This window comes from Anomaloglossus baeobatrachus, chromosome 6 (genome assembly GCF_048569485.1).
Source record: "Anomaloglossus baeobatrachus isolate aAnoBae1 chromosome 6, aAnoBae1.hap1, whole genome shotgun sequence".
In the NCBI taxonomy this organism is placed as follows: domain Eukaryota; kingdom Metazoa; phylum Chordata; class Amphibia; order Anura; family Aromobatidae; genus Anomaloglossus; species Anomaloglossus baeobatrachus.
The window spans coordinates 185,926,182-185,950,367 of record NC_134358.1 but is presented as its reverse complement, the minus strand read 5'-3'; the positions used below and the strand labels follow the sequence as shown (position 1 = coordinate 185,950,367).

The 24,186-nt window shown below is 47.5% G+C and overlaps 1 protein-coding gene and 1 pseudogene across 1 annotated transcript in view; both read right to left on the bottom strand.

Annotated features, from left to right (window-relative positions):
• RNMT (RNA guanine-7 methyltransferase) overlaps window positions 1–24,186 on the bottom strand; it is a 100,236-nt gene that overhangs the window by 5,066 nt on the left and 70,984 nt on the right. The window contains exons 7-10 of the mRNA XM_075314598.1: window positions 15,500–15,664; window positions 5,757–5,874; window positions 834–935; window positions 694–727 (exon numbers count right to left, since the gene is read on the bottom strand). Coding sequence (XP_075170713.1) covers window positions 694–727; window positions 834–935; window positions 5,757–5,874; window positions 15,500–15,664 — 419 coding nt within the window. The remainder of the gene's footprint in view (window positions 1–693; window positions 728–833; window positions 936–5,756; window positions 5,875–15,499; window positions 15,665–24,186) is intronic.
• On the bottom strand, window positions 22,395–22,508 carry LOC142244785 (U6 spliceosomal RNA; annotated as a pseudogene).

The following is a 24,186-nucleotide window of genomic DNA, read 5'->3' as shown; positions in this document are numbered from 1 at the left end:
ATTTATTTTTTTTAATGCTTTATGGACGATTGTAGATAAATAAAGTCTGGTAATATGGCAGCAGTCAAATTTTGTTAATACCAGATAAACCCTTTAAGAAACTGCCCTTTTTTTTAGGCACATTTGTTTTTGTCTTCCCTTTCTTCCAAAAGCCATACCTTTTCTCTCTCCATCAGCATTACCATGAAATGTCTTGGGGTTTTTTTGGGAATAAGTTGTAGTTTTGAAAGCTACCAGTTATATTACATACAAAGTATTGATAAACCATGGGGGAAAATGTACATAGTGTAAAAGATAGGAAAAAAACAAACAAAAACAAACAAAAACAAAAAAAAAAACAAGTTCTCTTTTGATGCCAAACCTCTGGCTCAGCATAACGGGGATGAAGATCACAACTACACAGGCCTTCAGCAAGTCTGCCAGGAACCATGATAACCCATCAGCTTCCTGGTATTTTTAGGGCTGGCATCTGCCAGCTATGTAGCGGGCTTAAGTCCTGAGTTAACTATACCAATGACAAAAATGACTAAGATTAAAGGATTAAAGACAGGTCATGTTATTCTCAAGACTCACTCTCCAAGGTACAGGTAAACTCGGCTGAAAATAAAACTAACACTAAATACCTAGCTGTACACCCACTAGTGAGCACTCATTTTAAGAATGCAAGAGAATATAAGAAAAAAAATCACTTACTTGTAGCATCCCATTCAGACTTGCTTAATGTACCCTAAAAAAAAAAAAAAACAAAAAAAAAAAACAACAAAACACTAGTTAGAAATTTGGCTATGGTGGAAAGATCCTATTCATTAGGAAAACAAGAGACAACTACTTACCAGCGGAAGTTTAGCGTTGCCACTTTCCTTTAATATTTTAGCATGTTCATAATCCTCTTCATCATTTGAAACTAAACAGGAGTTAGGAGCAGGAGGATATTGCTGAAATAAGAAGGCGACAGGTCACGTTCAGGAATTCCAAATCCTAAATGCTGGTATTTAGCAGATAAAGATGGAGGAAATTCTAAGAAAAGCATGAGTAATGTAGTATTTGCTATGCATTTCTGGCTTTTGCTCATTTGCTATTATTCTAGGTTTTGTCTGTTAATGGATGGTGTGACTATGCACCCACACGATGCACTATTAACAGGTGTGCCAGATCATGTCTTCGATTCGGCTTTAGTGCCTTGTACTTTGTACACATAGTGGGGTGGCTCCATCTATCTTTTTGGTCTGTGCATCGTGTCTATATAGCTTTCCACAGGCAGGTGAGAAATGGTCAGGTCAAGGTTCTGCTCTGCCCAGATCTATTTTGAGGCCGTGTGACATATAGGGATCATGAATAGTAAGAATGAGGGTCCATCCTGATTAGGTTCACCTTGTAACAGTGGGAAGGCTTTTGCACTTTTTTGATCATAGTGTCAACTAAGTACCCCATGTTATTTACAAATATTACTAAATTAGTTATCGCAGGTTATTTGCTCATTTGTTTATACCCAAGGTTTTGCACTGGCTTTTGTAGCATTTCTTTGTAAAACTTGCCATTGCCAAGTTTAAATAATGTCTGCCAAGTCCTTTTTCAACACAGACACTTCGCCATGTAACGCACTTCTATAATACTAAAGTTTTGCGATAGTACTGGTTCTTTTGGAAACCAGGCAACTATGCATACTTATTAGCAATGCTCCATGGAGAAAATATTCAAAGTAGTCCCCTTGCATAAAAAAAATGTATGTAGAAAGTACTACCTTGGAGAGAAGACTACCCTATAAATCAACGCACTGCAACATGACGAGCAATGCATGCCATGCTAGAAACTCATCAACGCAAAATCAGTTTTGTCCTTATTATCCGTAATTATGTGACAAGGCTTTTCAACAGGTCGGACTTTGACTTCTAGAATTGCTGTCTTCCCTAGGTGGTACTGGCCAGATGGAATAAAAGAATTTAGGAGGTACTTTGCATTACTCAGGGGCGGCAGATACAACTCCCACCAAGGCTTATAATTGGTGCAAAGGAATGAAATAAAACACAACAGATTTCAGTAATACATGAAAGGAATTCATGTAATGAATAAAAGTGCATTTCCAGTGACTACTTGGATGATTTGAACATTTTCAGCAACCTGTATTTTGCAGCTTTCCATATTTTTCTGTGCTAGTCCGAAAACATATTGTCAAACCCTAGAACAATATTCATATCTGTAGATGTATGGTGGGCACATATGAAGCGGACACCCACTTTAGTGGTGGACTTGGTGTGAGACAATAGCTTCTCCCTTAGATTTTCAATCCACAGATTTGCGTCTCATGTGGACATATCCTAAAACAGGCTGAAGGTAGAATATTTTTTATTAACCACTTCTTACAGTAAAAATCTTAAATGAGTGTGGCTTTTCCTTTTAATACAGATAAGTTTTGGTTTCACATGGTGCATAAGGAAGTAAAATTTAAGAATAAAGAATACTAAAGACTCAGCGTCTACTGTAAGAATACCATGCTATAAAAGCTAGCTGGTTCTAGTCTAAAACGGACAGCAAATTACAGCAATCTCCCTGTACACCGACGAGATCCGTATACTGGAATGTGCTCTCATGGAACATACCGTATTTTTCGGACTATAAGACGCACCGGACTATAAGACGCACCCTGGTTTTAGAGGAGGAAAATGGGAAATAAAACTTTAAGCAAAAAATGTGGTCATGACACACTTATGGGGCGAGGATCTGCTGCTGACACTGTTATGGGGGTAATGTCCCCAAATTCTCTACTAAGGTACCCCATCCTGGTAATGATCCTCCTGCCTTGTATATGATCCTGCTATAAACCCCCATCCTGCTCCTATACCAGCATCCTGCTCATTCCCCCATCCTGCTCATATACTCCCATCCTATTGATATACCCCCCATCCATCCTGCTCATATTCCCCCATCCATCCTGTTCATATACTCCCATCCTGTTCATATACCCCCATCCTGTTCATATACCCCCATCCTGTTCATATACCCCCCCATCCTGTTCACATACCCCCCCCCCATCCTGTTCACATACCCCCCCCATCCTGTTCACATACCCCCCCCATCCTGTTCACATGCCCCCCCCATCCTGTTCACATACCCCCCCATCCTGTTCACATACCCCCCCCCATCCTGTTCACATACCCCCCCCCATCCTGTTCACATACCCCCCCCCCATCCTGTTCACATACCCCCCCCCATCCTGTTCACATACCCCCCCCCATCCTGTTCACATACCCCCCCCCATCCTGTTCACATACCCCCCCCCATCCTGTTCACATACCCCCCCCCATCCTGTTCACATACCCCCCCCCATCCTGTTCACATACCCCCCCATCCTGTTCACATACCCCCCCATCCTGTCTGCTCATATACTCCCATCCTGCTATATGCCCCCATCGTGCTCATATACCATCCTGGTATATGGCCTGTATCCTATAGCACAGAGAAAAAAAACAAACACTTATACTCACCTTTTCCTCACTCCCTCCAGCACAGATCATCTTCCTCTCTGCCCCACTGACCTGTGTGTGTGGAGCCGTTCCCCTGTTGCATCACGATGTCTTCCTGTCTGTGCCAATCAGCTGACCAGCTCAGCACAGATCAGCTGACCGGCACAGACAGGAAGACATCGCGTGCAGCAGGGGGGCGGCTCCACACACGGGGACGGGTGAGTGTACTGATTCACTGCTCCCCGCGCTGGTAATGACGCGCGGGGGGCAGTGAATACAGCCGCACATGATCACTCCAGGCTGTAATTGCCAGGGGTGATCATGCGGCCGGCTTTTTGCTATGCGCGCGTCCCCGCTCGTCCTCCCGCCCACTTGTCAGTGCCGACTTCAGCGCTGAGAGATGGGCGGGAGGATGGGCGTGCATATGTAATGAGCGGGCCCACGTGGTCACGGCAGGCGCTGCTGCTGCCTGCTCGTGCCCCCGATGACCCGCAGCACCCTCATTCCTAGCCACAGCCCTATAGTCAGACCATAAGACGCACCCCCAACTTTCCCCCAACATTTGGAGGAAAAAAAAGTGCGTCTTATGGTCCGAAAAATACGGTAACTAAATACTCCAGCAGGGCTATTAATTCAGAGAAAATACATTACAGATGAGCAAGGAGTCAGTTTCTTATACAAGTAACAATAGATCCAGCCTGAAAAGCTAAAACCAGTATTGATAGTCTTCCATAGCCTTCAACTTGGCAGACTATATTGTAAACACCAATTGCATAATTATAAAAGTAGGACAGTTAAAGGGAATCTATCACCAAGTTTTTCGCTACCTCATATGACAGACTTGGGGGGGCAGAAACCCTGATTCCAATGCTGTGTCACTTACTGGGCTGCTTTCTGTGGTTTTGATAATCTGCTGATAAAACGTTAATCACCATGAAAACTAGGAAACTCACAGCAATGTAATCTCCGATATACATGAGCTCCATCTGTTTCGTCACCCACTAGAGATTGACAGCTTTCTGCCCATACGCACAGTGTATCAAAAAAGCTGTCAATCCATGGTGGGGTAGGGTTAGATCATTTAGACGATTAGCACATCTGCAACAAATTAAACAGTCACTCACAAACTTTATTTCATCAGTATTATGTACTTGTGCTGCGTCAGCTTCATTCATCCAAGGTTGTGCATTTGTAAATATGGCTGCCTTTATTTCCGATGTTTTTATATTTTAAGCCTTTTTCAGCGAGACAATTTTAGTTCAGAAACTCACGACAGGGGTCAAAATGAACCAATACCTCATACGTTTTATATTTTTTTTATTGCACATTTTTCATTTTTGCAGGGAGCAGACTGGCAATTTAGTGTTGGGTGGTCAATTGGGGTGTCTGATTTGTGGGGTGCTTATATATTGCTGGACAGCGCGCCTGATCTAATAGTATGTGTGTCACTAATAGGCTGTAAGTCAGATACTGCATCACACGTACCTGCGTGACTGGCGACCTATACAAGCTTTATCTGTGCGCATGTATAATACAAGGCAACCAACTTCTCCATGAATGCTAGGAGCGCGAATGGTTGTTCATTCTATATTTTGCACTTATGTTGCCTGTCTTTATCATGGGGGCCTGCTGCATTCAGCAGTGCATTTAATATTGTGTGTCTTGGGGTTTATAAATATGGCTGCCTTTTTATGTTCTTTACTGTAGGTTGCTAACTCAACGAGAGGGCTAGCACAGCTACAACAGATAAAACACAATTTTTCAAAACTACAGCAAGCAGCCCAGAAAGTGACATCACTAGAAACAGAGTCTTTGCCTCTACATCATTGTGCTCTCAAATGGATCAGCAAAATCAGCTAAACAAACTGCCGTAAAAGCAAATGCCATAAGGTGCACAGGGAGGAATATTAAGGGGCATCTTACAAAAGATTAGTCAGTTGAGTTTAAATAGTTTATTTGGGCTAAAAAAAAAAGTTATGTAATATGTGTATTTGTATCCGTAGGCATCAATGTAATTATATTCCTTTTATAGTTCCTTAATCTCTTCTACATGAGTAGAGCCATTACCTTCATAATTAATTGTCTGCAGCAGCAAACATACAGTTTATAGCCAATGTTTGCCTTTTCTTGACAAGCAGAAAAGTGGAAATTAATGAGAAAGATTTTCTTCTCCAGCGAACGTTCCTGGAGCTTTCACTTGAAAGTATCCCTGAGTTTTTCGCATTTTACCTTACCAATCTAACAACACACACAATATGACGGCCAACAATATCCTTCGTCACCGTAACAAATTACCTCCAAAGCCTGCATTTTTTTCAGCAACATTTTCTGTTCATCATTTTTGACCTTCTCTTCAAAAAATTCTTTAAAGGTTCTCTTGTAAATTAGTTTCATTTTATATTTCTTGGCCATTCTGAAAAAATAAGTAGATGTGTTATTTCCTCCCACGCTCTCTACCTTCAAATCCATCATGAGCCTGTTCTCAATTTTCTTCCCTAAACAACAAAAAACAAAACCTTTAGAATAAGCACAGCGACATCTTATGGACGTGTGCAAAACTGCAATCAGATGTTCCAGGTCATTCTGACATTCTCGTAACATTTTTTACAAAAGAGAATTTCTATAAAAATGCAATAAGTAATTGAATACAAAACGACTAAAGTTTAGACACCTTCTCATTCAAAGGTTCAGAGTTTTCTTTATTTTCATGACTCTGAAAATTGAAGATTCACAGTGAAGGCATCAAAACTATGAATTATATGGAATGAAATACTTAAAGTGTGAAACAACTGAAAATATGTCTTATATTCTAGGTTCTTCAAAGTAGCCACCTTTTGCTTTGATTACTGCTTTGCACACTTCGCATTCTCTTGATGAGCTTCAAGAGGTAGTCACCGGAAATGGTTTTCACTTCACAGGTGTGCCCTGTCAGGTTTAATAAGTGGGATTTCTTGCCTTATAAACGGGGTTGGGACCATCAGTTGTGTTGTGCAGAAGTCTGGTGGATACACAGCTGATAGTCCTACTGAATAGACTGTTAGCTGCTTTTTTTCTTGCCATAATACAAATTCTAAGTAAAGAAAAACGAGTGGCCATCATTACTTTAAGAAATGAAGGTCAGTCAGTCTGAAAAACTGGGAAAACTTTGAAAGTGTCCCCAAGTGCAGTGGCAAAAACCAAACGCTACAAAGAAACTGGCTCACATGAGGACCGCCCCAGGAAAGGAAGACCAAGAGTCACCTCTGCTGTGGAGGATAAGTTTATCAGAGTCACCAGACTCAGAAATCGCAGGTTAACAGCAACTCAGATTAGAGACCAGGTCAATGCCACACAGAGTTCTAGCAGCAGACATCTCTAGAACAACTGTTAAGAGGCGACTTTGTGCAGCAGGCCTTCATGGTAAAATAGCTGCTAGGAATCCACTCCTAAGGACAGGCAACAAGCAGAAGAGACTTGTTTGGGCTAAAGAACACAAAGAATGGACATTAGACCAGTGGAAATCTGTGCTTTGGTCTGATGAGTCCAAATTTGAGATCTCTGGATCCAACCACCGTGTCTTTGTGCGACGCAGAAAAGGTGAACGGATGGACTGTACATGCCTGGTTCCCATCGTGAAGCATGGAGGAGGAGGTGTGATGGTGTGGGGGTGCTTTGCTGGTGACACTGTTGGGGATTTATTCAAATTGAAGGCATACTGAGAACCAGCATGCATGCAAACCATCCGGTTTGCATTTAGTTGGACCATCATTTATTTTTCAACAAGAAAATTACCCCAAACACACCTCCAGGCTGTGTAAGGGCTATTTGCCTAAGAAGGAGAGTGATTGGGTGCGACGCCAGATGACCTGGCCTCCACAGTCACGAGACCTGAACCCAATCGAGATGGTTTGGGGTGAGCTGGACAGCAGAGTGAAGGCCAAAGGGCCAACAAGTGCTAAGCATCTCTGGGAACTCCTTCAAGACTGTTGGAAGACCATTTCCGGTGACTACCTCTTGAAGCTCATCAAGAGAATGCCAAGAGTGTGCAAAGTAGTAATCAAAGCAAAAGGTGGCTACTTTGAAGACCCTAGAATATAAGACATATTTTCAGTTATTTCCCACTTTTTTGTTAAGTATTTCATTCCACATTTCTAAATTCATAGTTTTGATGCCTTCAATGTGAATCAACAATTTTCAGAGTCATGAAAATAAAGAAAAAGAGAATTTTGTTAACTAACCGTAAATTCCTTTTCTTCTAGCTCCTATTGGGAGACCCAGACAATTGGGTGTATAGCTTCTGCCTCTGGAGGCCACACAAAGTATTACACTTTTAAAAAAGTGTAACCCCTCCCCTCTGCCTATAGACCCTCCCGTGGACCACGGGCTCCTCAGTTTTGGTGCAAAAGCAGGAAGGAGAAAACTTATAAATTGGTCTAGGGTAAATTCAATCCGAAGGATGTTCGGAGAACTGAAGACCATGAACCAAAAGAACAATTCAACATGAACAACATGTGTACACAAAAGAACAACCAGCCCAAAGGGCATAGGGGTGGGTGCTGGGTCTCCCAATAGGAGCTAGAAGAAAAGGAATTTACGGTAAGTAAACAAAATTCCCTTTTTCTTTGTCGCTCCATTGGGAGACCCAGACAATTGGGACGTCCAAGAGCAGTCCCTGGGTGGGTAAAAGAATACCTCAATAAAAAGAGCCGAAAACGGCCCCCTCTTACAGGTGGGCAACCGCCGCCTGAAGGATTTGCCTACCTAGACTGGCGTCTGCCGAAGCATAGGTATGCACTTGATAGTGTTTCGTGAAAGTGTGCAGACTAGACCACGTCGCTGCCTGACACACCTGCTGAGCCGTCGCCCGGTGCCGCAATGCCCAGGACGCACCTACGGCTCTGGTAGAATGGGCTTTCAGCCCTGAAGGGAGCGGAAGCCCGGAAGAACGGTAGGCCTCGAGAATGGGTTCCTTGATCCACCGAGCCAAGGTTGACTTGGAGGCCTGAGAGCCCTTGCGCTGGCCAGCGACAAGGACAAAGAGCGCATCTGAACGGCGCAGGGGCGCCGTGCGAGACACGTAGAACCAGAGTGCTCTCACTAGATCCAAAGAGTGCAAATCCTTTTCACACTGGTGAACTGGATTAGGGCAAAAGGAAGGCAAGGAGATATCCTGATTTAGATGAAAAGGGGATACCACCTTAGGGAGAAATTCCGGGACAGGACGCAGAACCACCTTATCCTGGTGAAAAACTAGGAAGGGGGCTTTGCATGACAGCGCTGCAAGCTCAGACACTCTCCGAAGTGATGTGACTGCCACCAGGAAGGCCACCTTCTGCGAAAGACGTGAGAGAGAGACATCCCGCAGCGGCTCAAAAGGTGGTTTTTGAAGAGCCGTCAGGACCCTGTTAAGATCCCAAGGTTCCAACGGACGTTTGTAAGGTGGGACCATGTGGCAGACCCCCTGCAGGAACGTGCGGACCTGCGGAAGCCTGGCTAGACGCTTTTGAAAAAACACGGAGAGCGCCGATACTTGGCCCTTCAGAGAGCCGAGGGACAAACCCTTGTCCATTCCAGATTGTAGGAATGAAAGAAAAGTGGGTAAGGCAAACGGCCATGGAGGAAAACAGTTATCAGCGCACCAGGATAGGAAGATTTGCCAAGACCTGTAATAGATCTTGGCGGACGTTGGCTTCCTGGCTTGTCTCATGGTAGCAAAGACATCCTGAGATAACCCTGAAGAAGCTAGGAGCCAGGGACTCAATGGCCACACAGTCAGGTTGAGGGCCACAGAATTCAGATGGAAAAACGGCCCTTGTGACAGCAAGTCTGGGCGGTCTGGAAGTGCCCACGGTTGACCCACCGTGAGATGCCACAGATCCAGATACCACAACCGCCTCGGCCAGTCTGGAGCGACGAGAATGGCGCGACGGCAGTCGGACCTGATCTTGCGTAGTACTCTGGACAGCATCACCAGAGGGGGAAACACATAAGGCAGTCGAAACTGCGACCAATCCTGGACTAAAGCATCCGCTGCCAGAGCTCTGTGATCCTGAGACCGTGCCATGAAGGCCGGGACCTTGTTGTTGTGCCGTGACGCCATGAGATCGACATCCGGCGTTCCCCAGCGGCGACAGATCTCTCGAAACACGTCTGGGTGCAGAGACCATTCCCCCGCGTCCATGCCCTGACGACTGAGAAAATCTGCTTCCCAGTTTTCTACGCCCGGGATGTGAACTGCGGAGATGGTGGAGCCTGTGGCTTCCAGCCACTGCAGAATCCGCCGGACTTCCTGGAAGGCTTGACGACTGCGAGTGCCGCCTTGGTGGTTGATGTAGGCGACGGCAGTGGCGTTGTCCGACTGGATTCGGATCTGCCTGCCCTCCAGCCACCGATGGAAAGCCAATAAGGCTAGATATACTGCCCTTATCTCCAGGATATTGATCTGAAGGGACGATTCTATCGGAGTCCAGGTTCCTTGAGCCCTGTGGTGGAGAAAGACCGCTCCCCAACCTGACAGGCTCGCGTCCGTGGTGACCACGGCCCAGGTTGGGGGTAGGAAGGATTTTCCCTAAGACAGATGTGGGTAGGAGCCACCACTGAAGTGATGTTTTGGTTGCAAGGGAAAGAGAGATGTTCTTGTCGAGGGAAGCCGCACTCTTGTCCCATTTGCGAAGAATGTCCCATTGGAGTGGCCGTAGATGGAATTGCGCGAACGGCACTGCCTCCATAGCTGCAACCATCTTCTCCAGGAAGTGCATGAGGCGCCTTAAGGGGTGTGACTGACTCCAAAGAAGTGATTGCACCCCCGCCTGCAGAGAAAGCTATTTGTCCCGCGGTAGCTTGACTAACGCTGGCTGGGTATGAAACTCCATCCCGAGGTAAGTCAGTGATTGGGTGGGTGTCAACTTGGATTTCGGGAAATTGATGATCCACCCGAACTGCTGGAGAGTCGCCAGAGAGACGGTAAGGCTTTGTTGACACGCCACCCGAGAAGGGGCCCTGACTAGGAGATAGTCTAAGTAGGGGATCACCGAGTGGCCCTGAGAGTGCAGGACCGCCACGACGGATGCCATGACTTTGGTGAAAACCCGTGGGGCTGTCGCCAGGCCGAAAGGCAATGCCACGAACTGGAGGTGTTAGTCTCCGATGGCGAAACACAGGAAACGTTGATGTTCGGGTGCGATCAGCACATGGAGATAAGCATCCTTGATGTCGATCGATGCTAGGAAGTCTCCTTGTGACATCGAGGCGATGAACGAGCGGAGAGATTCCATCCGAAACAGTCTGGTTCTCACATGTCTGTTGAGTAGCTTGAGGTCCAGAACGGGACGGAATGACCCGTCCTTTTTTGGCATCACGTACAAGTTGGAGTAAAATCCGCGACCACGTTCCTTAAGGGGGACGGGAATCACAACTCCTTCGATCTTTAGAGCGTCCAGTGCCTGAAAAAGTGCGTCGGCCTGTGCGGGGGGCGGAGAGGTTCTGAAGAAACGAGCCGTAGGTCGGGAGCTGAACTCTATCCTGTAACCATGAGACAGAATGTCTCTCACCCATCGGTCTTGAACATGTGGCCACCAGGCGTCGCCAAAGCGGGAGAGCCTGCCACCGACCGAGGATGTGGCTAGGGGAGGCCGAGAGTCATGAGGAGGCCGTCTTGGAGGCAGTGCCTCCTGCGGCTTTTGGGGGCGTGACTTGGACCGCCACGCATAGGAGTTCCTCTGGCCTTTCTCCGGCCTGTTGGACGAAGAGGATTGGGGCTTGGCGGAGGGACGAAAGGACCGAAACCTCGATTGGATTTTTCTCTGCTGAGGTCTCTTAGGTTTGGACTGGGGTAAGGAGGAGTCCTTTCCCTTGGATTCCTTAATAATCTCATCCAATCGTTCGCCAAATAAACGGTCGCCAGAAAAAGGCAAACCAGTTAAGAACCTTTTGGAAGCAGAGTCTGCTTTCCAGTCGCGCAGCCACATGGCCCTGCGGACTGCCACGGAGTTAGCAGATGCTACAGCCGTACGGCTAGTGGAGTCTAGGACGGCGTTCATGGCGTAAGACGAAAAGGCTGATGCCTGAGAGGTCAAAGAAGAAACATGCGGAGCAGAATTCCGTGTGACAGCATTAATCTCAGTCAGACAAGCCGAGATTGCTTGGAGAGCCCACACAGCCGCAAAGGCCGGGGCGAAAGACGCGCCCGTGGCCTCATAGATAGACTTCACCAAGAGCTCTGTCTGTCAGTGGCATCCTTCAGGGATGAGCCATCGGCAACAGACACAATGGACCTAGCAGCCAATCTGGAGACTGGAGGATCCACCTTGGGAGAGTGTGCCCAGCCCTTAACGACTTCAGATGGAAAGGGATAACGTGTGTCAGTGTGCCGTTTAGCAAAGCGCTTGTCCGGGACCGCTCTGGGCTTCTGGACAGCATCCCTGAAGTTAGAGTGATCAAAAAACGTATTGCGCGTACGTTTGGGGAACCGAAATTGGTGTTTCTCCTGCTGAGAAGCCGACTCTTCTACAGGAGGAGGCGGGGGTGAGAGATCCAACACCTGGTTGATGGACAAGATAAGATCATTTACTAAGGCGTCCCCCTCAGGTGTATCAAGGTTAAGGGCGAAGTCAGGGTCAGAGCCCTGAGCTCCCACGTCCGCCTCGTCTTCCTGAGAGTCCTCAAGCTGGGATCCCGAGCAGCGTGAGGAGGCCGGGGAAGAGTCCCAGCGAGGCCGCTTAGCCGGTCTGGGACTGCGGTCCGGGCAGGAGTCCTCCGCCTGAGACCTAGGGGCTAACCTGGGAGCGCGCGCTGCGGCGCGGACCGAGAGGGGCCTGGAGGAGACAAGCTAACCGGGGCCGGGGCCTGTGAAGGGCCCGGTCTGGACTGCAATGCCTCAAGGAGCTTAGATGACCATTTGTCCATAGACTGTGCAATAGATTGAGAAAGTGACAGAGTTTCTCAGCGAAAGAGGCCAACACCGGTGACTCTGTCCCTGCAGCCTGCTCAGGGGGAGCAGGGGGATCTACATGAGCCGAGGGGCCCACAAGTGCCCGAGGCTCCGGCTGAGCAAGCGTGGCAGGAGTCCAGCATTGCTCACAGTGAGGGTAGGTGGAACCCGCAGGCAACATAGCCCCACAAGAGGTACAGGCCGCGAAAAAAAAGGGAATTTTGTTTACTTACCGTAAATTCCTTTTCTTCTAGCTCCTATTGGGAGACCCAGACAATTGGGTGTATAGCTTCTGCCTCCGGAGGCCACACAAAGTATTACACTTTAAAAAGTGTAACCCCTCCCCTCTGCCTATAGACCCTCCCGTGGACCACGGGCTCCTCAGTTTTGGTGCAAAAGCAGGAAGGAGAAAACTTATAAATTGGTCTAGGGTAAATTCAATCCGAAGGATGTTCGGAGAACTGAAGACCATGAACCAAAAGAACAATTCAACATGAACAACATGTGTACACAAAAGAACAACCAGCCCAAAGGGCATAGGGGTGGGTGCTGGGTCTCCCAGTAGGAGCTAGAAGAAAAGGAATTTACGGTAAGTAAACAAAATTCCCTTTTTCTTTGTCGCTCCATTGGGAGACCCAGACAATTGGGACGTCCAAGAGCAGTCCCTGGGTGGGTAAAAGAATACCTCAATAAAAAGAGCCGAAAACTGAGGAGCCCGTGGTCCACGGGAGGGTGTATAGGCAGAGGGGAGGGGTTACACTTTTTAAAGTGTAATACTTTGTGTGGCCTCCGGAGGCAGAAGCTATACACCCAATTGTCTGGGTCTCCCAATGGAGCGACAAAGAAAAACCTGTGCCTTAGTAGCTTTGCTCCTTGTGGACGACATGCTGTTGTCTCCTAGGAGAGTGACCACTGAGGGTATATGGGAAAAGGGTATACAGCCTGATCGAACAGATAGAGAGAGATAGAGAATATTATAATATTAATATATATATATATATATATATATATATATATATATATATATATATATATATATATATATATATATAATCTATTCCAGCACCCTAGGGGGACCAGCACCGGTTGACCGGTGTGGCTCACCGACCGCTAACGAGCGGAGTGTGTCCTCCAGATTCCCTGTCGTGGATCCCCCGGAGCTGCAGAGCTGTGTCACTGAGAAGCATCCACCGGCAGAATGCCAAAAAATGGCCGCCGGAGCTCTCAGGGGAGGAGTGGGGCCGAGGGCGGCGCCAGCAAAGAGCGGGAATCTGGGGTCCCCACAGTGGTCAATGAGGGGGGAGGGAGACATGCAGGATGCTCCAGCCCTCACATCCGACATGACAGGCTGGCCCGGGGGCGGGATTTTCGTGACTAGGCCGCGGCGAAGCCGGGGACTAAATTTGAGGTCGCGCCCGACAAGCAGGCACGGTCGGCGCGGAAGTCTCCTCAGTTTTACAACTACCGCGGCTTCCGGGAAGAAGGTGCGCTCCCTGTACAGTCCCCCCATGGGGACACAGAGTACCTTCAAGTTGCAGGGCCCGGTCCCTGGGGTTGAAGAGGCTCCGGTCCGGCAGGTTCCACCAGGGGCTGCAGATGGAGCACGGTCCCAGCAAATGGATGACCGCTCAGGATCCCACTTCTCCCAGAGCCGCATAAGAGATGGTGAAGGAGACGGCATGTGGCTCCAGCCTCCGTACCCGCAATGGGTACCTCAACCTTAACAACACCGCCGACATAGTGGGGTGAGAAGGGAACATGCCGGGGGCCCCATCGGGGTCCTCTTTTCTTCCATCCGACATAACTATGTATGAGAATGCATGAGTGGATGTGTGCCTCCTTCCACACAAAGCATACAACTGAGGAGCCCGTGGTCCACGGGAGGGTGTATAGGCAGAGGGGAGGGGTTACACTTTTTAAAGTGTAATACTTTGTGTGGCCTCCAGAGGCAGAAGCTATACACCCAATTGTCTGGGTCTCCCAATGGAGCGACAAAGAAAACTCTTTGAATGAGGTGTGTCCAAACTTTAGGTGTGTACTGTATATATCACACGCACACACTACAGCAGATCAGATAACAGGAAATAATTTTGTAGGGTGTAATAACGTGAGTTGGTCATTCTATAATCTACCCATCATCTTGCCACCATATTTTTGGTCTGGTTTTTGACCCCATGCATTGAGGCTACTTCATAAATATAAATATATTTTTTTTGACTATCTAACTAAGATGCAACACTTGATTTTGGTTACCTACCGAATTTTGCAATTTGTAAGATGCACCGGATTATAAGCCGCATCCCAAATTTAGAAGAAGAAAACAAAAAAATAAAAATGGGGTCCATCTTACAACCCGGTGGCGTCTTACAAGGGAGGGGTGTCAGTGGTGGTAGAGTCACAGGGGGCAGGGGCGGTGCTGGAGTAGGTCAATGATGCGGGCAGTGCTGCGGGGGTCCTAGATGCAGGCTGCAGATGCTTGTGAGTGAGACAGGCAACATCCAGAAACTGTCAGCAGTGCGGGCTTCAAAGAAATGGCGCCTGGAGTCGGCGTGTGCACAGATTGAGCTATCGGCTCAATGACAAAACAAGATCTCATCTGCGCACGCGCCACCTCCAGACGCCATTTTCCTTAAGTCCGCTGCTGGGAGGTCAATGGGACGGAGGCGGTGCATGCGCAGATGAGATCTTGATCCGAGAGCTCTATCTGTGCACTTGCCAACTCCAAGCGCCATTATTTGAACCCAGTCGCCATTTTCAATATGGCCCCTGCCAGTGCCTCACCGCCTGCACTACCTCCCGGTAACCTACATTTAAATTATAAGTCGCACCCCTCATTTTTCTCCCAAATTTTGGGGAGGAAAAGTGAGTCTTATAATGAAAAATACGGTATGTACATTTTATGCTAATTTTTGTAAGAATATCTTAACTGCATATCTAATAAAAAGGTGTTAAATGGCCATTTTCAATTGGGAGTGTATCATTGTACAGAAAAGAAAAAAAAAAAGATTATTTTCAAATGAAACCTATTCAAAACCGTATTTAATTTTTCTCATGACTGTACAGTTTATTCAAACTATATACACCATTTCACAATAAATGTAAAAGGAGGCAAAAATAAACCCACACTTACTCTACGAGTACTGGAAAGTACACCAGAAATTCAGGGACATTAACCACACCTTCTAACTTAAAATCGTATTTGCACCCAAACAATGGGTAATTTCCTTTGTCTTGAAAAGTCACACTGTATACATCGTTCCCAAATGAATTCGTATCAGAAGCTTCAAGGCGTTTCCTATATTAAAAAAAAAAGGGGGGGGGGGAATAAGCATTTCCTTAATGTTGCAACTGCAAGATGTAAAAGTAAAAATCTTTAAAAAGGGAGTCGGTCTCTCCCCAAATTCCCAAAATGTACTGTATATTAAATTTAGCTGTATTGTGATCTATGTGAATTAGCCCCTATTTCAGATTAATAGAAATAATAATAATAATTTTTATTTATATAGTGCAAATATATTCCACAGCACTTTACATACACTGACAATATCAGACATTAGAGTAACACAAACAGATAGCAAGAGAAGTAAGGACCCTGCTCACAAACTTAAGGCCCCTTTACACACAGACTTTCTAGCGATCCCACCAGCGATCCCAACCTGGCCGGGATCGCTACAAAGTCTCTGGTGAGTCGCTGGTGAGCTGTCAAACAGGCAAACCTGGAAAACGACGCAACAGCGATACGGACCTGCAGAACAAACTAGCTAGTCATTGGGGACGTTGTAAAGCAGCTTTTTGAAAGGGAAGTCGCTGTAAAGTCCCCTTTACACACAGACTTTCTAGCGATCATGCTGCACAGCGGGAAACAAAGGACCAAAGAATGGTCCTGAGAGATGTGTAGTGATTAGCGACCTCACAGCAGGAGCCAGGTCGCTGATGTGTTTCACACACTGCAATGTCGCTGGGGAGGTCGCCATTACGTCACAAAACCGGTGACGTTACAGCGATGTCGTTTGCGATGTTGCAGTGTGTAAAGGGGCCTTTACAGTCTGAGAAAATAGGGAAGGCACAAAGGGGAATGGTAAAAAGTGCTTGTATTGTATGGTCCGGCCATCAATATAATAAATTGGGAATGCAAATAACGCTGCATGAACTGATCCCCTGAGAGTATGTGTACAAGTACAGACACAGATTGCTGTTAAATGCATAAATGGTGTGTTAAAAAAAAAAAAAAAAAAAAAGCTAGAAACTGGGAAAAAAAAAAAAATGTTGTAAAGGCAAAACAGGAATAGTTTAATAAGTGAGATAACCGGCTAGTCTATAAAAAAAAAAAACAAAAAAAAAAACTGCATTTTTAGGTCATGCTTAAAACAGTAGATATTGGTAATTAAATCGAATTGTTCTCTGTAGTGCATTCCAGAGAACTGGCACAGCTCATGAGAAGTCTACGAGATGGGAATGGGAGGATTAGATTATAGAGGATGTCATTGGCACAATGGACAGCATGGGTAGAGTGATCGAGATGAGGGAGAAGATGTGGGTCGGTGCAGATCTGTGGAGAGCTTTTTGGGTGATAGTGATAAGTTTATATTATACTCTGTGGCAGATGGGCAACCAGTGCAATGACTGGCACAGGGTAGAAGTATTGGTTTAGGAGATTGAGAGGAAAATGATCCTGGCTGCGGCATTCAGGATAGACTGGAAAGAGGAAAGTTTCGTAAAAGGGAGAAAGATTTCTCCCTTGTGTAAAGGAAGCATTGCCTAAACTCAGTCAGCATGTCCACTTTAAAACTACCTGAGCCCAGCCACACGTACACACAATGTCAGTGCATGATCAAACGGTGTGAATGGGTCCAGTCACTTCCCCAAGCCACTCAATCGCTATATTTTCATGAGCATCACTGTACTAAGGTAGTTGCCAAGAAGAGCCCGAGAGAAGAACCCTCACCCACATTGTGCGAGTGCACTCACTGACACTTTGTGCACATACACAGGCTCAGGCAGTGCCAGTGCACACGTGTAGACAAATGGGCTGAATTCAGGCACTGCTCAGTCTGGGCAAGCGAATGCAGTCAGTCAGGAGGGGAGGAAGTCCCAAAATTCTAACTTAGGGTGTGTAAGGATCCACTGAGCCCTTGACTACACAAAGGGTTCACTGAAGCCCCTTCATTTATATTAGAATTAAAATTATCTCAAGCATTGCACCACTAAAATGTGCAGTGCTAGTCTGATTTCATGGGGCCTAAGACTACAACAAGTTTAATATGCATTTTGGGGTTAACGGACGTCTTTTAAACTGCATTAAAAAAACGGATTTTTGTGTACTCACCGTAAAGTCGTTTTCTCTTAGCCATCATTGGGGGACACAGGACCATGGGCGTTATGCTGCTTATCCACAGGAGGACACTAAGTAGATGCAAAGATGTTAGCTCCTCCCCTGCAGTATACACCCCCTGGCTCAGCCAGGCTACTTCAGTTTTAGTACACAAGCAGTAGGAGAACAAGTAACAAAAAACGTGAGTGAATACTCATAACAAAAAAGTACTGAGACAGAAAAAAACTAAGGCCCAACAGGGCAAAAGGGAGGGTGCTGTGTCCCCCAATGATGGCCAAGAGAAAACGATTTTACGGTGAGTACACAAAAATCCGTTTTTCTCTGACGCCTCATTGGGGGACACAGGACCATGGGACGTCCTAAAGCAGTCCATGGGTGGGTAAACAAACAACGCAACCCAAGGACTAGGAACCAGTACCAGATAGCCAGGAGCGCCTACTGAGATAGGTACTCCACTATCGTTTGCAGAATTTTCCTACCTAGGTTCGCCTCAGCCGAAGCCTGAGTATGGACTCAGTAATGCTCTGAAACAGTATGTAGGCAAGACCAGGTCGCAGCCCTACACCTCTGTTCCACTGAAGCCTGATGCCTAATGGCCCAAGAGGCACCAACTGCTCACGTGGAATGAGTCTGCAGCCCACTAGGAATGGGCTTTAGTTGCAAGCGGTAGACCTCCTGGATCACAGAGCGAATCCAGCGAGCCAGTGTTGCCTACGAAGCTGCCTCTCCTTTCTTAGGCCTTTCAAGAATGACGAACAAGGAGTCTATGTTCCTAAACGGGCTGTCCTAGGTACGTAATATCAGAGAGCCCTCACAAGGTCTAGCGAATATAGAACCCTTTCCACCCCAAGGACTGGGTGTGGACAAAAGGAAGGCAGAACAATGTCCTCGTTCATATGAAATGGGGAAGTAACCTTCGGAAAAAAATCCGGAAGGGGGCGTTGAACCACCTTGTCCTGATGAAAGATCAGAAAGGGTTCACGGCAAGAGAATGCTGCCAGTTCCAAAACTTGTCTGATGGACGTAATCGCCACTAAGAATGTTACCTTCCAGGAGAGAACAGCAAGAGAGGATTCCTTAAGAGGTTCAAAAGGGGGCCTCTGGATACCGTCCAAAACGAGATTGAGGTCCCATGGGTCCAGCGACCGTTTATACAGGGAAACTAGAAGGGAAACACCCTTGGAGGACAGTCTTGACTTGCGGATTGCAAGCTAGGCGGTATTGATAGAATATCGAGAGAGATTAAACCTGTCCTTAAAAGGGAGCTGAGGGCCAACCCCTTTTGCAACCTGACTGCCAAAAAAAAAAAAAAAATCAAGAATTCTGGGGAATCGCCAGAGGCATAGGTTGGACATTAGATTCCCTGCACTGGGAAAGGAAAGTTTCACGTACGGTGGTAAAAACGAGATGAAGGCCGGCTTTCGGGCACTGTACATGGTGGAGATGACCACAGGAGAGAATCTCGCTCTTGTTAAAGTCCAGGTCTCAATGGCTAGGCCGTCAGCTTCAGGGCTCTGGAGTTCTGATGGGAAATGGGCCCTTGGGTCAGCAGGTCTGGGATGCTTACGAGGCGCCATGAGCAATTGTACTAATTCAGCACACCAGGCACACCTGGGCTAATCCGGTGCCATTAGTATCATCGGGACTCCTTCTGCCTTGATCTTCCGGATTACTCGGGGCAGAGGCGAAAAACATGTAAGGCAGACTGAAATGACTTCAGGAGACTAGAGCATCCGCGTCAATGGACTGTGGATCACGTGACCTGGCTAAGAACACGGGTACCTTTGCGTTCAACCTTGAGGCCATTAGATCCACGTCTGGTGTACTCCAGTGAGTGCAGATGTGTGGGAACACTTCTGGGTGGAGAAAACCACTCTCCGGCAGCCAGTCCTTGGCGACTTAGAAGGTCCGCCGCCCAGTTCTCTACTCCCGGTATGTGTAACGCTGAAAACACAGACCCCCGTCGATTCGGCCCAGGTGAGGATCCTGAGGACCTTGAGATAAGCTGTCTTGCTGCTGGTACCTCCCTGCCGATTGACCTACGCCACAGCTGTTGCATGGTCCAATTAGACCCGAATCAAACGACCTGCTAGCAGAAGGGGGAATGAACCGAGCGTGAGAAGATCGCGCTGATTTTCAGGATGACTTCTGGGAAGGGAAGACTCCTGGGGTGTCCAACGTCCCGAAGCAGTACTCTGCTCCCCAGACTAAGAGGCTGACGTCTGTGGTCAGGAGTAGCCAGTCCACTTGGGGGAGAAAAACTCCTTCTCGATATGGAAGAGGACTGAAGCCACCAGCAAAGCGCATACCTGACTGAAGGTGTCAGGTGAAAAGTTCGTCCAAGGAAAAGGGGGCTCTTGTCCCAGGCAGCTAGAAGCGCAAGCTATAGTGGGCGGTGGTGTGGCTAAGCGAGCAGCACTGCCTCTATAGCCGCCGCTATCCTACCTAGCAATCTCATACTGAATCGTATGGAGCGAGAGGAGTACGTAGAGGGCAGTGTACCGCTTGTTGTAGAGCAGTCGCCTTGTCTTGAGGGGAAAATATAAAGCCCCGAAGAGTATCCAGGGACATGGCCAGTGAGGTGACGGATTTTGACGGGCCCGGGGATGATTTGACTGGAGTCAGAAGCCGCCCTAAGCGGGATAGGGTGCCCACAGAGATCTGCACGCTGGTTGAGCCCTTGATGAGGAGGTCATCCAAGCAAGGCAGAACAGCCACTCTCCTGGCGGCCGCCATGACCTTAGTTAAGACCCTTGGTGCTGTGGCAGAGCAAAGGGTAGGGCCACAAATGAAAAAAAATAAAAAGAAGTCCTGAACCGCAAAGCGGAGGAACTTTCGGTGAGCTGGAGCGATGGGTATGTGCAGGTATGCGTCCCTGATAGGAGAATTCCTTGCCTCCCTAGCTATCAGGGATGCGTACCTGATAGCTAGGGAGGCAAGCAATTCTCCTTCGACCATAAAGGTAATAATGGACTCTAGGAAGTCCATTCTGAATCTCCTTACGTGCACATGTTTTCTCAGGTGTTGGAGGTCCAGGATGGGACGAACTGACCCGTCCTTTTTTGAGGACCACGAGAGGTTGGAATTAGAAGGCGTTGAACCTCTCGCTGTCCGGAACAGGTACCATCACCCCCGCCGTTTGGAGGAAGTGAATTGCTGAGGAGAAGGCCTCGTGGTGTTTTGGAGCCTTTTGGGGGGGGAAGGGGGGGGGGGTTGGGGTTTGAGAGAAAAGACTGACCAGGGGATCGGGTCCAGAATTCAATGTGATAACCGGAAGACACAAGGTATCACACCCAATTGTGGTCTGAGGTGGCGGCACAGGTGGAGGAGGAGGACAAGACTCCTCGGTCTTTGTCTAGACTGCCAGGACGAGGTGGACTCGAGGAGGGCTGAGAAGGTCGGGCCCTGCGTGTCTAGTAAAAAACATCCTGGGCTAGAGTTGGGGGAGGGAGGTACTCTTTTCCTCCCGTGGCGTCAGACAAAAAAAAAAAGCCTGTCCAGATGATCGGCAAACCATCGGTCTGGAAAGGAGTACTGTGAGAGGCTTCTTAGAGACAGAGTTTGCTCTCCATTATCGGAACCAGAGGGCCTTACGGATGGCTATGGTATTTGAGGCGGCAATAATTGCGCAGGTAGCAGCGCCGAGGGAGGCCTGCATGAGGTACTCTGCCGCCGCAGCAATGTGAACTGTTACATCTGTGAGGGCTGAGGGAAACTGGTAGTCCTGGTGCCTGTGCGACCCACACGGAAGGGGAGAGGGACCCGCGGCCTCGAGGCAGAGCGATCGAGCTGCTCCACTTGTCTGTCTGTCGGGTCCTTGAAGGAGGATCCATCAAGTAAAAGACAGGAGTGGTCCTTCAGGCAGGCGGAAGCCGGGTGACTGTCCACCGAGGCCGGATCAGCCCAGCCCTTAGAGACAGCTAAGCCAAAGGGGTACCGGGACTCCATGAGTTTACGGATACCGAGGCGGCGTTAAAAATCCCTTTTTTTTTTTTTCAGGTTTCTTCACTCTTTTAAAAGGAGACCGCAGGGTCAGTAGTAGTGGATGGGAGATCTTCCACAAGCAGAGTTTTGGTTGATTGCTGCAATAAGTCCATCGCATCTTGATCGCTCGGGGAGGTTGAAACCAAGGAATCATCCCGGTACAAACATCATTCCCCTTCCTCCGGCTCCAAAGAGACCGCAGAACATGTGGGAGAACCCCATCTGTGTACCCCAGAGGGAGAACCATGGGGGTCATGCCCTTTTTCTGATCTGCAAGCGGTGAAGCAGAGGGCTGATTCTTATCAGAAGGACCCTCTATAGAGGTGTCATCAGGCTGCGTTCTGTCCAGGGGCCCAGAGGGGTGTGAGGACGATGTTGCATGCCAGCACCAGGTTCTGGGAACTGTGCTCATTCCGGGGGACTGGGAGCTGTAGGCTCTGGGCTGGCAGCGGGGGGTAAACTACAGGGGCACCGGACTCACAGAAGGAAGGGGTGCTATCATCCACTAGTAGCTCAGCGTCTTATAGTTGTTGCTGTAGTTGTGCAGGGCATAAAACATGTGACTGCAGCCCCTGGCTGATGAGCCACAAACTGATTGTAATGAGGGAGCAATGCTCTGCACAGCTAATATGCAAGTGAGGCTATAACTCACCCAGAACACTGATAGCCCTTTCCCCCCCTCCTCCTGTGTCACAGTTCCTGTGGGAAGGAGGATGTTGAATGTTTCACGAATTTCCATGTCATCCTTGGCCTGCTGTGCAGGGGCCATGCTAATCTTCTGTGTAGCTCTGCATTTGAGCATATGTGCTGCCGAAGCTAGCACCCTGTGTGTGGCTTATCGAGTGTTGGAGGGGACGGGGCTTAGCTCTGACAAGAAGGCATGAGAAAATATAATAAACAGAAAATGGTGGGAAGGGACTCCCCTTCCCTCCTCCAGCCCTGCACAGCAATGGTGGACAGAAAAACCTCTAAGTGTACCACGGCTGCGGCTGCACTGAGCCCAGGGAGCTCTCCCCTCCACAGGTGGAAGCTATGTAGGAGTCTGCAATTACAGCCCATGTGCATCCAGTCAGTGTGACCTTTGCTCCAATTTCCAGTCAGGGAGCCAGTGTGCAGATTCTGACGCCTGCTGGCAGAACTTATATCAACTCAGACCCTGCCAGAAAGAGTGAGGAAGTTTTCATCTGCTCTGTGCTCTGGAAAAAAATCGGAATGATCTCACCTCAGCTCCTGTGGAGATGGCAGTCTGGTCACACTTAGTGCAGAACTGGTATCAACTCAGACCCTGCCAGAGGGAGTGAGGAAGTTTTCATCTGCTCTGGGCTCTGGAAAATCAGTGCCATGAGACCTGTCGTCCAGTGAGTAACAGCCCAGGATCCAGCGTCGCAGGAGGGGGTAAGGGGAGGCGATACTCCACGTTCCCGCCTGTTGATGGTTTTGGGAAATCGGTCCCCGAAGGAACCGTTGCCCTCTAAAAACAAAATTCTTGCTGCAGTAGTCTGCAGAGATGTGCCTCCTGTAGACACTAAGCCAAAACTGAAGTAGCCTGGCTGAGCCAGGGGGTGTATACTGCAGGGGAGGAGCTAACATCTTTGCATCTACTTAGTGTCCTCCTATGGATAAGCAGCATAACACCCATGGTCCTGAGTCCCCCAATGAGGCGTCAGAGAAAGATTATTTCCCTTCTCAAGTTTTTTCCTCACATTTGAAAAATGGTCTGTTTTGTTGTTTTTTTTTTTTTTTAGTGTATTGGATCCATCTTTGGTTTCCAAATCAGCTTTTACAATGGGTGTTGCATGTTTTATTTGTAAATGATAAAATACAGACAGCACAAGCACGACGTGTAATTTTTTTTCCCCATGGGAGAATTGACTTGCCATAGCGAATCTGATCCGCACATGAATCAGAACAGAATATGTGAAAAGGCGCATTCATTGTAATGGGTCCATGATCTATACTAAAGATAATGGTACAAGTAAAATATATCTTTGTACCATGTTAGCCAGTAGAGATAAAAAAAATGTTTAAAAGAACAGAGAGTCCTCAGTGGTTGATACCTTTTAATGGCTAACTGAAAAGATGGTAATAATTGCAAGCTTTCGAGACTACTGATGAAGAGACCTGAGTAGTCTCGAAAGCTTGCAATTATTACCATCTTTTCAGTTAGCCATTAAAAGGTATCAACCACTGAGGACTCTGTTCTTTTAAACATTTTTTTTTTAAAGATAATGGAGTACTCTTACCCCCAAATAACAAAATGATGTGTGAAAGAGCCCTAACTAGTCCAAACATATGGCGAATCAGTACTCTTTTTGCTGATAGGTAAGAACTGTAAAGACATTTGACAATATTCGGCACTAGCATTAAAATGTGATTTCAATTGTATTTGAAAGGGTTGTTCTACATTTACATCTCATGTATCTACAGTATACGTGATAAGTGTCTAATAATTGGGTCCCACCACTGACAACCAGGGTCACTTATTTAACTAGAGCGATTGT